The sequence below is a fragment of the Sinocyclocheilus grahami genome, unplaced genomic scaffold, assembly GCF_001515645.1.
Source record: "Sinocyclocheilus grahami isolate Dianchi unplaced genomic scaffold, SAMN03320097.WGS_v1.1 scaffold12.1, whole genome shotgun sequence".
Classification (NCBI taxonomy): Eukaryota; Metazoa; Chordata; class Actinopteri; order Cypriniformes; family Cyprinidae; genus Sinocyclocheilus; species Sinocyclocheilus grahami.
Genome location: NW_015505191.1, coordinates 2,055,288 through 2,070,353, shown reverse-complemented (window position 1 = coordinate 2,070,353; position 15,066 = coordinate 2,055,288). Strand labels below are relative to the sequence as shown.

General features: G+C 38.3%; 1 protein-coding gene across 2 annotated transcripts; it reads right to left on the bottom strand.

The window, feature by feature from the left end:
* Window positions 1-8,726: 8,726 nt before the first annotated feature.
* LOC107597196 (F-box/WD repeat-containing protein 2-like) lies at window positions 8,727-14,783 on the bottom strand. Of its 2 annotated transcripts, XM_016288161.1 has the most exons (8): window positions 14,693-14,783; window positions 14,329-14,418; window positions 13,246-13,755; window positions 11,602-11,796; window positions 11,331-11,464; window positions 11,131-11,217; window positions 10,728-10,897; window positions 8,727-10,460 (listed from the first exon to the last, which is right to left on the bottom strand). In XM_016288161.1, exons 3-8 carry the CDS (start codon window positions 13,733-13,735, stop codon window positions 10,169-10,171), a joined length of 1,368 nt encoding a protein of 455 aa, XP_016143647.1. In that variant the 5' UTR covers window positions 13,736-13,755; window positions 14,329-14,418; window positions 14,693-14,783; the 3' UTR covers window positions 8,727-10,168. The 2 variants fall into 2 exon arrangements, with proteins under 2 accessions (XP_016143647.1, XP_016143640.1); XM_016288154.1 differs by having other exon boundaries at window positions 14,329-14,783.
* Between the last annotated feature and the right edge of the window lie 283 nt (window positions 14,784-15,066).

The window sequence follows — 15,066 nt, the reverse complement described above, 5'->3', positions numbered from 1 at the left end:
CTCGACTAGTCTTTATTCTCGCTGCTCTTTGTGCAGCAGTCCAGCGAGGAATCAACGGTTTATAAATTACATCGAAACATCCCAAAAGCGATCTCACACTGCATCTTGTTCAAATAACAAAGCTGGAAAAAGTTCAACTCACTCTGAGTCCTCTCTCTGGGATGTCTTGTTGGATCTGTTCAGTTACCCGGACCCCAGAAGTATGCATGCAGCACACTATTGGTCTGATCAGTTGTTGTGATTTCTGACGTCACTTGGAGGGTGGAGGTCGGAACTTGATGAAGGTCGAGAATTTGGAGAGGGTGCGGGCCGTAATTTGACTTGATAAAGCGTCAGACGCCGCCTACGGTGACACGGTGCTAGAATATTTTGGCTATGAAAGTGCATTGCATGTCCCTGCCCAGTCCTCGGTACCCTAACAGCAATGCTATTATGGGTAATTATTTGAACTTATTTAGCCTTCAGCCTGTCTTAATAAGTATTCATGTATCTGCACTCCAGGGGCAGTTCTAGACCAAAGTAACTGGGGGGGCACTTGTGGTTTTAGGGGGCACAATTTTAAAATTCATCTTAACCTACTTTAAGTATTATTCGTCCAGTCATTTTTCACCATGTCATGTATCACTGCAATCTCTAGAAGTAATCTATAACAATTGCAACTAAAATGAATGTTTCATCATGTGTCATTTATTTGACAAATAATTTTGTATTGTAGTGTCAGGGGTATCATGCTGATTGTCATGTGATACACAGCAGCCACAATACCACTGTATAACTGATATAGGCGTATGACCCTACTGAAAAAAAATAATAAAACCATCACAGAAAATGTTAATGGTTTCCACAAATAAACCATTAAAATTAATTGACCAATTAATGGTGCCTGCTGCACTCCAAAGAAATATCATGGAGGAACAACTTTTATAGGGAAATATTTGAGTTCAAGGTATTACAAAAGACCATCTGTTAATGTATAATTTTATTTTGTTTGATTTAAAAATGGAATGATATTGATAATTTGAAATCTCAGAGAAATAACTTAATCCATTGCTTTCATTCACATTTCATTGACGTTTTTAAGGGAAATTATCAGGTCAAGTTTGTTTTAAATACCCATAAGAAAATAAATAAAACATAATTCACTTAAGATCAATTGAAAGATTTCTAAATGAAATAACATGGCAGAGAGTTTGTGTGTGTGTGTGTGTGTTCTTATTTTTTAATATGGTTTCATTTTGCATTGGTTTATGTCTCTCCATGTTTGTACAATCCATAATGAATTTAACAGGCATTTTGCAGACAGTTGTTTTATTTTGTTTTATTTGGAGAATTGGATTTGTCTGTTTAAACAAAAAGATTTCAAAGATGTTTTTGCAATCATCACTTCTCCATTTTGATGCATGATCTGATGATTTCAGTGTTAATATTCCAGCTTCATATGTTGTCAGTGGGTCTCATTCAATAAGTCCAAAATCTACACAACAATTATTAAAGATTTGTCCAAAAGTCAAGGCATGTGGACACATGCTTCTCTATTAGAAACACTTGTAGGAAGTTCACTTAGGTGATTTCTGTGATGACATGCATTGGCCGTTGCATTTGGTCAGCAGATGATTGCATATCCTTTGATCCTCTCTGGTTGGGTTGATTGCCTAAATGGAGCAAAATAACAGCTGTTCCAACACACATCTTTCCTTTTTCCTTCTGTTATCACCCCAAAACTTTCCTGTCCCCTCATTACGTACTCCACAGTATTATACAAAAAGCCCAAAAACTATCCAGATAGTTGCAGGTCTGCATTTTGAGAGATCTAATCAGTTAAACTATATAATTATATAAAATTATAAATAGATGTTACACATTTGATGCATATCTACACGATTATGGAATAATCCTGTGCTTTCCATTTCTCAGTATCTGATTATGATCATCACCTGGCCCAGATCTGCAGAAAGAGAAGGGGCAGTTTTTGAAGAACAGAGTGGACTGTGTTATCCATGCTACACTGACCCTATCACACTGCAGCGCTCAAACCACAAAGCTCGGGCAGCTGGCCAAAAATGCCCTCTACCCCACTCCCACCTTTCAACATTTTCTCCTTTTTCCAATTAGAGAGATTAGATGGCCCATTTGGGAGTAAGGGAGCAAACAGTCTCATGCAAATTCTCTAACATTCCACAGAAAAACTGTAATACAGCACATCCATTTCTCACATAGCTTTCTCACAAGCATGTTCTTGTTGAAGTAAAGAAATTACATTTTGAACAGATTGGAAATGAGAAAAGTGCTGCAGTTTTACTATCTGGTGTGATTTCATTTAGCAGAACGTGAAAGTTTAAAATAATAGATCAATAAAATCACAAACTATTACACAACAAGCAATGAAACTGCTTCCCTGACACTGAGAAAACAGAATATGAGCCCTGCACATTTTCGTTCACACACAGAGGACTCCAAGCAACTCCAGAGCTCAAGGCTTCACTCCTCACAAAGGATGAAATTGTTCAATCTGCTGAGACTATTACTGCAAGATGTTGGCATTTCCTTTTCTTATAGAGAGAACTGCTGTGAAATGTATTCAGAATCTCTCTGAGGAGTCGGTTGTCCCCTCTTGCCAAGCTGTCAGACCTGTTTATCATTATTTGCTGAAAAGTAGCCCAGGCTTTGCAATCAGGGGAAAAACTAAAAGAGAACTTTCAGTGGAAAGACCTGGATCTAAGATGTGTCTAATTATTTGCATAATTTCACTTCTAGAGAAGTTCTAGCTCTTTTCGTGCACGCATGCTGCTGAAATCTAGCCTGAATCATGTCAGTGTTGGACGCAGGCCAGAAATGAAGTGGGCCAAATTTTCTCTTGTTCAGATGAAGTCTGAGGCATGAATAGACAACTCTGTCCTTCATAACTTTAACCAGTTGCATACTTAAAACTATTATATGTATAAACTACAAAAGTGCCATTGCTTTAACGAATATCATATTACTTTATACAGTTTTCCTTATGGTCAAAAGAGCTATTGAAAAGTACCAAAGTAAAGAAATCACAATACATGAAGACATTTACTTTATATAACACAGAATTTCCCTTTTCTATCGAAACTATTTTGTACTGTTGCCCACAGTGGCAATAAGTCATAACAACTCTATATTAGGAATGCTGAGTTGTTGTTTTTTTTTTTGGAAAGAGGGCACATGGCTTTCTCAGCGCTCAAGAAGTCTCAGTCTTCACGTCTCCACCACTGTCACAAATGATTACACACGCTGAAGCCTCATTGCCAAAAACATATTCATCAGGACCTCCCTCGTCAAGAAGCTCTCAAAGGCACAGCGATTGCACACTATGATATTAGTTTGTTGCCAAAATGGCCTGGCTCCACCAAGCTGATTTAATGGAAACAGCTGTTAACTGTCTTTCCGCTACTTTCACTGGTCTGTGTTTGCTTAACTGTCTGCTTTTTTCATATCTTAAGCAAATGTTTCTGAATGAGCTGTTGCAGCCATTTCCCGGGTCTTTTATAAGGAAGACCCTCTCTAAAGCTCTTCATACAAATACCGTCTGTTGAACTGAGCAAATACTTTGGAATTTCCCTCTTTAAAACTCCATGATTGTAATGTGTGGCTAAGGTTTAGTATGTCACACATTCATCTTGTCTATCATAATACAACTTTTAGTGTGTGTAAAAAGCCATATTGTATTGTCAACCATCTCAGCTAAAAGCTTTAAATGGATTGTTGGCCCTTTGCTGTCCTCACTTAGACAACCTCTAAAGTGCACTTGACCCTAAAGTAATGGTCTGGTAGTATTTAAACAGTAAAGCATCTGTAAAATGAATAGAACAGAACCGAGGGCTGATGTCAAAGTGGTAACGCTGTTTTCTTGAACATAATTTATAATAATTTACCAAACTTTTAATCACGTCTTTGAAACAATCGCCATTTAATGTTTAGTTGTTTGCTAGCCAGAAACCAGTTTATAAATACTAATACATCTAAATGGAAGGCCCCAAACATGCTGAATATTTTTCACTTGCTCATCCTTTATTGAAATAGGATGCTGAATAAAATTGACCCCAGATTCTCATTTTGTTACATCAAAATAAGTACAGCACTACTTAGATGTCATTGTTTTGAATAGTCTAAACACACACTTATGCAATTTCTGTGACTTTTGCGAGCTTTGAAAATGAACCACATGCTTCTTTCCCACTGATAAAATTGTAAAAATTAGTTTATCTTTAAACTGATATACATCAGCACTGCTGTTGGATGTACTTCAAGTCCACATATATTTATAGTAATAACATATAGTTTGGGCATGAAGTCCAAATGGAAATTGTGCTTTATTTCTCTATTATGTATCTGAGAGAAGTTGATTATCGAATGACAGAATGCAGAGCGGGACTTGATTTTGTCCAATCAGGACTTAAATGGATCGTAGAAAGTAATTTTTCAGATTGCCCACCTTTGTGCATGTATACACGACATCAGAGAAGAGTCGTAGTTTTAAGAGGACTGGCATGCTAATGTTTTTGATTCAATCTCGCAGGGCCTTATTTTGAAAAAAAAATGTTGTGCACTGATAAATCATTCATAATAAACACTGCAACATTCCATAAAAAAAAGAATCATCCATTTTGATGCTATCAAAACCTTATTCATTGCAGTTGTGTAGTTGCAGTATTGCTGTATCAATATGCATCTGTCATTTTTTTTGTTTTTAAAGCTGTTGCTAAGTAATGTTAACATAGAGAACATTTCTGCAAAGTGTTACCAATTTTTCATCACAAAGCAAATAAAATGTGTTCAATGTGGGCTAACTGACATCATAGCTCTCATGTCCCAGGACGGTTTGACCCATTAAGCCTCAGTATGTTCGCTGATTAAAAGAGAATTCATGGTGGTCCTGAGCAGAGCTCTTATGCTCACACTGTAGTGTAGATCATTTTACATTCTTGTACATCTTATACTATAACATATTTTTGGAAACTGACATGCAGCTGTTTTGTTGGTCACTATGTTACAAATCAACACCAAGTTCTAAGGTTCACTTTCTCATCAAATAAAAAGTACAATAGTAACAACTCTCATGATCATTACAACACACACAAAAAAAAAATATTTTGTACCATGAACTGGACTGGAAGTGTGTATACATCACATATGCACAAACACCGAAGTAAAGCCATTAGCTTCAGTTTAGCAGCTAGTGTAATGGCACCAGCTCGGTCCCTCTCATTAGGCCCATGTTGTTGTTGATTTGTTTGGGGAGGGGATATGAGATGTAAATAAGGTCTCTGTTGCCTATTGTAGCCTTTATCTGTCCCTCTCTCCCTTCCCTCCCCCTTCTGATTATCATCTCAGCTGGAAAGTTCCCACGAGGCCTGAATGTTTTTTACCGTAAGCCAATCAGTGGCATGAAGGCAGGGCAGTGTGAATGATCCATTGTCTGTCCGTGGAGGGCTGGAAAGAGGGAAAGAGGGAATTGTTTGGGCCTGTAGCTCACCACTATCAACACAGATGACAGTGAGTTTCTGAATAGGTAAACGAATATAGACAAAACTCAGAGATATTTACATATCTTCATTGCATCTGTGTTAATTTCTCGCCTGATCATTACAGTATTGCAAAGGAATGGGTTTGGAAGACTGCTGTTACTTTAAAACAAAGGAATGAGAGAAATGCTGTCATTAGCCCTCAGATTGTTCCAAACACATTAGACCTTTGTTCATTTTTGGAAAACAAATTAAGATATTTTTGATGAAATCACAGAGCTTTCTGACCCTCCATATAGACAACAACGCAACTGACACGTTCAAGGCCCAGAAGGGTAGTAAGGACATTTCTAAAGTAGTCCATGTGGTTCAACCTCAATTTTATGAAGCTATGAGAATACTTTTTGTGCACAAAGAAAACAAAAATAACTTAATTCAATAATTCTTCTCTTCTGTGTCATTCTCCGCTGCGCATTCATGAGAGTACACACTGAAATAAAATGATTAATTGAATTTACTAAATTTTTTAAGGTAAGTGGTTGCAATCAATTTATTTTAGCTACATTTAAATAAACAAATTTAGTTGACTAGCTTTTAACATTTTTTTTAATTAAATGTAGCTAAAATAAATTGTTTGCAACCACTTACATTAAAAAAAAATTTAGAATATTTTTTTTCAGTGCATGACGCATGGACTATTTTAACAATGTCCTTACTACCTTTCTGGGCCTTGAACGAGGTAGTTTCGTTTCCGCAGGGTCAGAAAGCTCTCGGATTTCATCAAAAATATGTTTATTTGTGTTCCGAAGATGAACGAAGGTCTTACGGGTTCATTACGACAAGAGGGTGAATAATTAATGACAGAGTTATCATTTTTGGATGAACTATCCCTTTAAGGGTGCAACGACCTTAATCACCTCTAAAAGGCACATAGCAGTACTATGAACATACATATTACTACTAATGTCCATCAGTTGTAGCTAAGCTACAATATTGTCCCTTTTAGGGTCCTGACCCATGCACTGACAAGCTCTTGTACCCCTAAAGGAACCACCGAATCTTATGTACACCATCTCCTATCTGCAAATATCTGTATGCTTCTGATGTTGGAGAGGATTGAAAAGAAAAAGAAATGAGTTATTTAAAAACTACAGCTACACAAAATTCAAGATGACATAATTGCAGGGGCACGGAGATAGGCCTGTTTTACTTTTAAATTTGATAGGCACTGTATAGATAGGACTGGAATGATGGGGAGAACGGGATTGGGAAATTATGAGGTTAACTCGAATTGGCATTGCCTATCTACATGAGCACTACATAGAATAACCAGTTTGGGTTCTTCTACGTATGGTGAAGAACATTTTAATAATCAAAGAACCTCCACTGTAAATGAACATTTTGTGCAATGGAATGTTGGCCATGGATGTTAAAGGTGCAACCAAGCCAGTTGTCTCAGAACACATGCACTGACAACTGTATCTCAGAAATGTCTTGTAATGATTACAGTGATTGCCACAGTAATCAGATCAGTTCAGTAAAAGTGGGAATATCCTGTCTGACGACATGCACACATTGAGGGGAGGAGAATAGAGAGCATGGCTGAGGGCCTAACCGCAATATCTAAATATTGACTGTGCAACTTGTAATCATGTTTGGTCTGCGGACAGGGTGAAAATAAACACGTGTGTGTGTGTGTGTATGTGTGTGTGTGTTCTCTCATCCCACAATAGAAACAGTGCAGACATGCCTTTTCAATATGTTTAGAGCACTCATAATTAAACATGCACAAATCATTAAAAGGATTAGAAGAGATGTATCTCATCAAGACTTAATATGCTGTGTTTGCCATTGACATTTGCGATTTTTAAGCATATGGAGCTCATCAGTGGTCCTTTGCATTGTAATTGCTCGTGGTTTCAATGCATACTGATATAAATCTCTTCATGTGGGTGGTCTTGGAAATGGGAAGACCTTCTGCACTGAAACAACAAAATAAAGCATTTTACTTTCACTTGAGGGGTATGCTTCGTTTTCAATTGCATCTCTGTCGTTATATGTTCATAATTCACCCTTTGCGGTGGGTAACAGCTTTTCCTGATCCTTCCAGTGCTGGAATGTCACTGAACAAACATTTCTAGATTTAAAAAAGAAGAAAAACAATAACTTGGCAGAATAACACAACATAACCTTTAAGTAACTTTAACATTCCCCACCAATTATTTTCCTTTAGCATAACAAAAACATATCTAAAATATGGAAATAAGTAAATTAATTTATCATTTTAAAATTATTTAAGCTTTAGCATATTAAACTAGTTTTATAAACATGTCTGAATCCCTCTCCAAACAATGGATATAACCACCTTAGTCTAAATAAACAGTATGAGAAAGCGGTTTACAAGGAATCTTTATAAGTGAATTATCAAACGTAGTTCAATTCAATCTAACCATTTATCAAGCATTTTCCTATCCTATGTTTGTTCATGGACAAAAAAGGTCTATTGTATGGCAAAATGAGTAATTGTGATGTGAATGAAAGTTTTGGGATTACGCCATAATGCTTAGCCCAAATGGCCCATTAATTCTGCACTGGCACTGAGACTGAGAGGTAGAGACAGAGGGAATAAGAGAGAGACATGCCATGTTATTCTGCTTTAACTCCTTCCAATGAATTTTTGAGGGGCTGAGGGGAGGAGCACGAGGGGGAGCTCGGGGGAAGAAAAAGAGGGCGAAGAAAGGAAAAAGAAGAGGGGGAATATAAATTAGCTGAGACAATCAAGCTAGAAGAGGGAAACTGAGACCAGACTGATTGGAAGGTGATCGTCAAACTGTGGGAATGACACTGAAATTTATACAAGCTTTAAGTCATTTTGTTACACACTTCTTAAAGGACTAAAGGAACGGTTCACTCAAAAATGAAAAATCATTATCCACTCTCCCTCATGCGAGGTTGATTTATTTTTTCATGTTAAACACAAAATGACTACGATTTTTGTTTTTGTACGAGAAGTTTTTTTTCTTGTATGTTTAGACGACCCTTCGTCAGTCTCTTACTCAAATATCTGTTGCAGCATCGCCCTCTAGTGTGCAAACTGAATAAAACATGATCCTCCTCGCGTGAGAAAGCCTCCTGTAATTCTGGTTATAAGAAGACTGTTACTTACATAGAGTTTATGTTGACACAAACCACATAAGGAAAACGACAAATATCACGAGACAAAAGAAAGTCACCTTCTATCATTAGCTACTGTCATTTATTTGTAAGACAGCATGTTATTTTGTTATACAAACAACAGACCTGAATTTTGCTAATGATGGATGGATGGCATTACTGTCTGTGAGGTTTGCATTTCAGTGAAGTAACACACGACCAGTGCATACAGACATCATAAGTAACCCCCAATGATATTTAATCATAATTTTACCTGGTATCTATCGACTTGAGAAATGTGTGAGGGGAAGGTGAAAAATGCCTTAAACGATCAACCCAAAATACTTTGTTGTGATGGTTTGGAAAAAAATAAAGTTATATTGATTTATGTTCCAGGGGGATATACAGAACTACAGAAGCAGCTATATAAAGTGACAACGGCTGGTTAGCCTGGGTTATGCAAAAATAAGATCAGTCTTTAAAAATAAAGATTAAAAATGAACATTCAATGAGATTCACAAGAAACACTTTTGTGTGATCTACTCTGGCTAAATAGTAGTAAGACTAATTCTTACAGTGTCGGTTACATTAGGTTAAAAAAAAAAAAGAAGCATAAAACTGATTCTTCCGTCACTGAGGGAGGATTGGAATTCAAAATGTGACACACTGTAAATGCTAATGGTTAAATGTTAAAACAAAGGCACATGACTAATAAACTGAATGAAAAATAAAACCAAGGGTCAGTAACAGCGAGAAGCCACCTCTGAATGACCTTCATACAAAAGCCATTTGATTAATTCAGATAGCATTTTATCAGAGCCTTTTCAAGACTCAGCAAAATGACCAACACAGATGTTTGAGGCGCAAGCCAGCGTCTACGGATGCAGAGGTCTGCAAACTCAATTACTTCAATAGGAAATCATACATTTAAGGCAACATTTCTGTGTCCAAAGCAAAATTCCTGATGTGTAAAGAAACGCAAATTAATTGAAAAGGTAACACTGGGGAAAAAAAAAAAAAAAAAAAAGTACTTCATTGTCAATCTTGGTGATTGTGCTGTAAAAACACACCAACTCTACTTATCATGCTTGCTGTGAAGCGATCTGTGCTCTGGTGGTGCCTTAGCATTTCAATACCTCTCACTGGTGTGAAATCAAAAGGAGCTAAACTCTGAGGTTCAGTGGGAAATCTCTCTTAAATCTTCAACAAACAAAAACCTTGGATTGTTCACATTACGGAGAGAAACTATGCTCTGTACTACAAATCTCCAGCGGTCTTCTTTTCTATAGATCGTAATGTGCTGAATGCGTGGTTTGCAAGCGACTAAGAGAGTGAAGCAAGAGTGAATCCCTAATGCGAATGGAAACAAAGGCGAGGAGGGGAAAACACTTTGGTCCATGCATTAACTAACTTGGTTGGCTGTAATATTTTTCAAATCGAGAGCACCCTTTTTTCTTCTTTTTGTGTTCGTTAAAGTCCTGCCTGCTTTCCAAACCACAGGGCTAGTATTCACCACATCCGCCTTTCTACCCGTTCTCTCTCCAAAGAACCAGATGAATGCTATGGTCGGGCATGCTAGTGGCGAACACCAGGCCCGCATCGTTCTTGCCGTCCAAACCGTTGTGCCATGAGGTGACACCCGGTAAGAAACTAGAGCCACGTTTGGATTTGCGGTAGGCTGGCAGTGGCCAGCGGCCCACGGTAACCTCAGTCCTCAAGTCCATAACATAGAGGTGGTGGTTGTCAAAGAGCAGAGCGAACACCTTGCCAAAACTAAGCAGAGAGAGACTGGAGGGGTCCTGCTGTGGTTTGATGACTCTGTAAATATGAAAGAATCAGTAAATTAAACACAAATGCCTATCTTTCGATAAAACAATATATAGTTGCACACATTTGCTGATTTGATTTGTGGTCTAGAAATAGTGCAGAATCTCACATATTTTAGAACATTTCTTCATTTTAACTTAAAAAAAAAAGATTACAGTTCGCTCTCTAATATAAAACAGTCAAACATTTAAAGGACAGTTGATTGAACAGGGTTACTGGTAGCTTGGTTAAACAATTAAGGGGCAGAAATGAATGTACCTGATGACATCAAAACTTGCAAAGTCCCACTGGTATATGCCCAGGTCTGAACTACAGACAATGTACCGGCCATCAAACTGTAACCGCGGCTGCAAGCAAACACTGCGGTCTTCTGACACGGATAGAGTCTTTAAGCACTTACAGTTGATCTCACGACCTATAGGCCACACCTATGGACAAACAGAACCAGATAAATATCGTATCCATATGAAGTCAGAATCTCGCATAACTACATCAATGCAACTAGGGGTGCTGTAAAAAATACTGGTTTTGATGATAACTGTGATATGTGATAAAAAAAAAAAAAAGTAATATTGATATTAGGTTAATACTATGTTAATACAATGACCAACAATTTGAAAAACTCTAAACTAAAAATATTAGCACAAGCGATTTATATTACCTTTATTTCATACTTATCAACACTCAGTAGTATGTAGTCACCAGGACTGTGCATCATGGACTCCACTAGGCTTTTTTGAAGGTGCACCTAAACAAGCACAGATGAACCGTATAGGTGCAGAGTTAAAGAGTTAAAATAAAAAAAAACTGCTAAATAGTACACTACAATTTTGCACAATGAAAACTGGTCAAGAGTCTTACCTTGGTGACCCACTCAGTGTGTCCAGTAAGAGTGTTGACACAGGTTCCTGAAGACAGGGACCAGACTTTAACAGTGAAGTCTGCTGAGCCACTGACCAGGGTGTCCAAATCATCGTTGTAGTCTATGCTGAATACTGCAAAAAAAAGCAAAACTTTAGGATTATGCATACGCTATGTCTTGATGCTATGACACAACCATGAAGGACTACACTGACAAAACAGAAATCATAGCACAATCAAAACACAACTTTCTGGAGAATTTGACACCAACCCGCTCCAGTATGTCCTCGGAATTGCTGGATTTTGGCACCAGTGCTCCATTCCCAGCATGCAATGGTGTTGTCAAAAGACCCAGTCACCAATTTCTGCTCATCAAACTTGACAGTGGCACAAGTGTGGGTCTGGATGCCGTAGACGCACTGCCCTGTGCGGACATCCCATAGTTTAGCGGACAGGTCATCAGAACCTAAGAGGAAGGACGTCTTTGTTCAGTGCGCGACCAAACGTGATCTTCATTAAAAACAAGCAATATCTAAAGTATTTTACCCATGCTTCACCAGTAAACCTACTGAATTTAATTTGGTTTCCCCTCACAAAAAAAGTGTTGTTTTGGTGCCAGAGAGCAAATATGACTTTGTAAAAAGAACAAAACTACATCCATATTCAGTTCAGGCTATAAAAAGCCAACATAACTTTACACAAACCAAGTACTCAATTCATTTCAGATTAACATGTATCAATCATTTTTAATGGCCCTGAGATACATGAATCCATTAAGGAGCACTATAACTCATTCATCCCCACACTGGAGAATTAAAATTGAGCTCATGTAGGAGCTCATAAAATAGCATTTAATATTGCATGTAATGGAAGTAGCAGGGACTTGGTTGTATACATCGATAGTTGATTGGATGGAGGCAGATATGAATGAGAGCTTGAGGTCAATTTAAAAAAGGGTGGTGGTGGAAAGGATTACAGAAATCTGTTGCTTCACTGGAAGATCGAGCTATAGAAACTGGATTAAAAATAACGAGCTCAATGCAAAAACATATGCAAGGATGAATCATTCGCGATAAGATCAAAAAGATTTATTCAGAAATAAGAGTTAGGAATTTTATGATGACTTTAACATAGGGCTGCACGATTAATCAAATGCGATTGTTATGCGCATTTTGATAGTAATGCCGGTTCTGTAATCAGCAGGAAATCATCATCACGTGCTTTCAGATGGAGCAGAATAATTTTAAAGACGATTTTATTGCGTGATTATGAAATCGAAGAAAATCATTCGCAATAATGACAGCTGTTTGCATAGCTTCACAGTGAACTACGGCTCTGTGTACTCCAAAATTCATAACGTCAGTCAAGTGTTTGAAATAAATCCTTCTGTGAGATGGTGACTTCTTACACAGAATAAGGCATGCAACATATTTCATAGTATTTAAGCAGTGATAAAGGCATTGCATTATAAATATACTTTAATTTAATGAAAATTATAATAATAAAGACTCAGATAAACCGTATATTGCCGTAGTCGTGTGTTTATTAGTCACGTTGAATCAATGAAAGCAGTTGAATCTTCTGTTTATTCAGCTGCAGCAATAGGCATTTTCTGGGTTTCTTCTGCAAGGCGTATTTGGAGTTTGAGCGATTATTCAGCTGCAGCTATAGGCATTTTCTGGGTTTCTTCTGCGAGGCGTATTTGGAGTTTCAGCGAGAGAGCGCCCTCTGGCCTTCGGATGAAGATTTACTGCTGATCACAGAACCGTGCTTCACTGAAAGATGACAATCTTTGACAATCGCAGCTTCTGTCGAATCGAGATCTCGATTCTATTTCGATTTATCGTGCAGTCCTACTTTAACATCTCTCCTTCTGACCACACCTCCAGGAAAGACAACTATAAAATGAACGCACCTGTGCAGAGCAGCCCATCCCGGTAGTAGAGAGCATATACCCGAGCACTGTGTCCAATAAGAGAGCTCGTCTCAAAAGCATCCTCCTCCCTTAGCTGCTTCATACGCAAATTGGCCTTTAGATAAACACCTTTCCAGTGTGTCGCATCCTGGATGGACTCATCGATGAGCCAGCCGAGGTCTCGACACAAGCTCTGCCACACTTCTGTACAGGCATTGATGACTTTATTCCACTGCTTGCACACCAGACAGCAGGTGAGTAGGGTTTGGGGGTCCAGCCAGCGGAGCAGGTAGAAGGCCAGCTCTAACGGCAGCAGGCGCAGGAAATCCCGCTTCAGGAGCGTTTCCAGCCTATTGGACAGGTGTCGCAGTTGGGCGGCGCCACTCAGTGAGATGAGGTGGTCCAGTGATTGGTTGCGCTGCTGGTCACTTAGCGCCAGGAAGGTGGTAGAAACTGACTCCAGCCACCCCTCGAAAGCCGCCTTTTCCATGGGCACATGAGGGCGTCTACCTGTTAACACATAAAACGATCAGATCAAACTTTCTGCATTGCATTTGAAACAATGATGTGGAATAAACATTGCTTTTTATAACAGAGCAAGAACAATACCACAATAGCTGCATCAAAAGCAATACAAAAGGAAAAAAACTTCTTCAGATCACATAATGGATGACCACTTTCCACTCTGTGATGCAACCTTTGAGTAATGATAATGTAATCTACATAACTGCATACCAAAAATTTTTTTTTGAAGAGCCAAAACATAACGGCAAAGAAAAAAATGTGCCTCGCACACAAAATTGAGAAATCTCCATGACTACCTGGCGGACATGCTAGCACAGCTTTCTGCACAGAAACTGACAAGCTGTCATGTAACTAGAATGCAGCTCTCTGGTTTCCAAACACACTTGCTAAAACTAATTCGCTAGCTCGAAGGCCAGAGACTCAATAAAAAAAAATATTTTTATTTTATTTTTGACCAAATCAATATCAAGAATAGGGCCAGCAGCTATTTAAAAACAATATATCTTATTAACCCAAACTGAAAGGTAAACATAAACAGAGAAGACAAGAAACACTCACCATTTCCAGCAGAATCCGTGTGAGGAGAGCGCAAGCTAACGTTAGCCGCGCTAGCTAAGTTAACAGGTGTCAAAGCAAATCGATATCGCTCTACAAAAGAGAAACTTTAATTTTTGCAGTTGAGTCACAATCTGACCTTGTCTGGTGACAATGTAATATTAGCGACACAAAAAAAAAACAGTGTAACTCCCCGCTAGCTGCCGTCAAGCAAATCTCTAGAGTCCCGAGCTAGCATTATAACATACAACAATATTTGAATGTAACGGAAACGACTTGATTCATGAAATTCATTAGCCCTCTATTCGCTCACATTTTAACGGCTGTATTATTCAAAAACGTAATATCATACGTTCATTTCAAGTACATGTATTGTTGTTCTTTTCTGTTTGTGGAGTTAGCTTGCTAGGCTAAGATAGAGAGCCTCCGTTAGCAACGAGGAATTACAGCGACAGGAAGTTGCGGGACGAGCAATTTGACACGAGCGGGAGCCGGGAGGAAGTCAGGGGGAGTGTCCGCCGCCTGTCACTTTTTCAAAACATGCATTCATTTAATATCGTATGCAAAATGCTGTGAGTCATTATGCATGAACCCCATATGATGTTGTAGCTTAAATATTGTATTCGTTTAGTTAGAAGTCACACAAACGTGTTTATGTGGCGCAAGTTGTTTGATGGTCAGAACGACTAATATTATACATTTGGAGTCGGTACGTTTTTTTTAGCGTAGTCTGTTATTCTC

Bases quoted from the DNA above. Each gene is read 5' to 3' on its own strand.
- LOC107597196 (XM_016288154.1), bottom strand. From the start codon at position 13,735: ATGGAAAAGGCGGCTTTCGAGGGGTGGCTGGAGTCAGTTTCTACCACC. The intron at 11,218-11,330 runs GTAAGACTCTTG...GTGCTTGTTTAG, and splicing joins ACACTGAGTGGGTCACCAAG to GTGCACCTTCAAAAAAGCCT. The intron at 10,461-10,727 runs GTACATTCATTT...TCATATTTACAG, and splicing joins GCAAGTTTTGATGTCATCAG to AGTCATCAAACCACAGCAGG.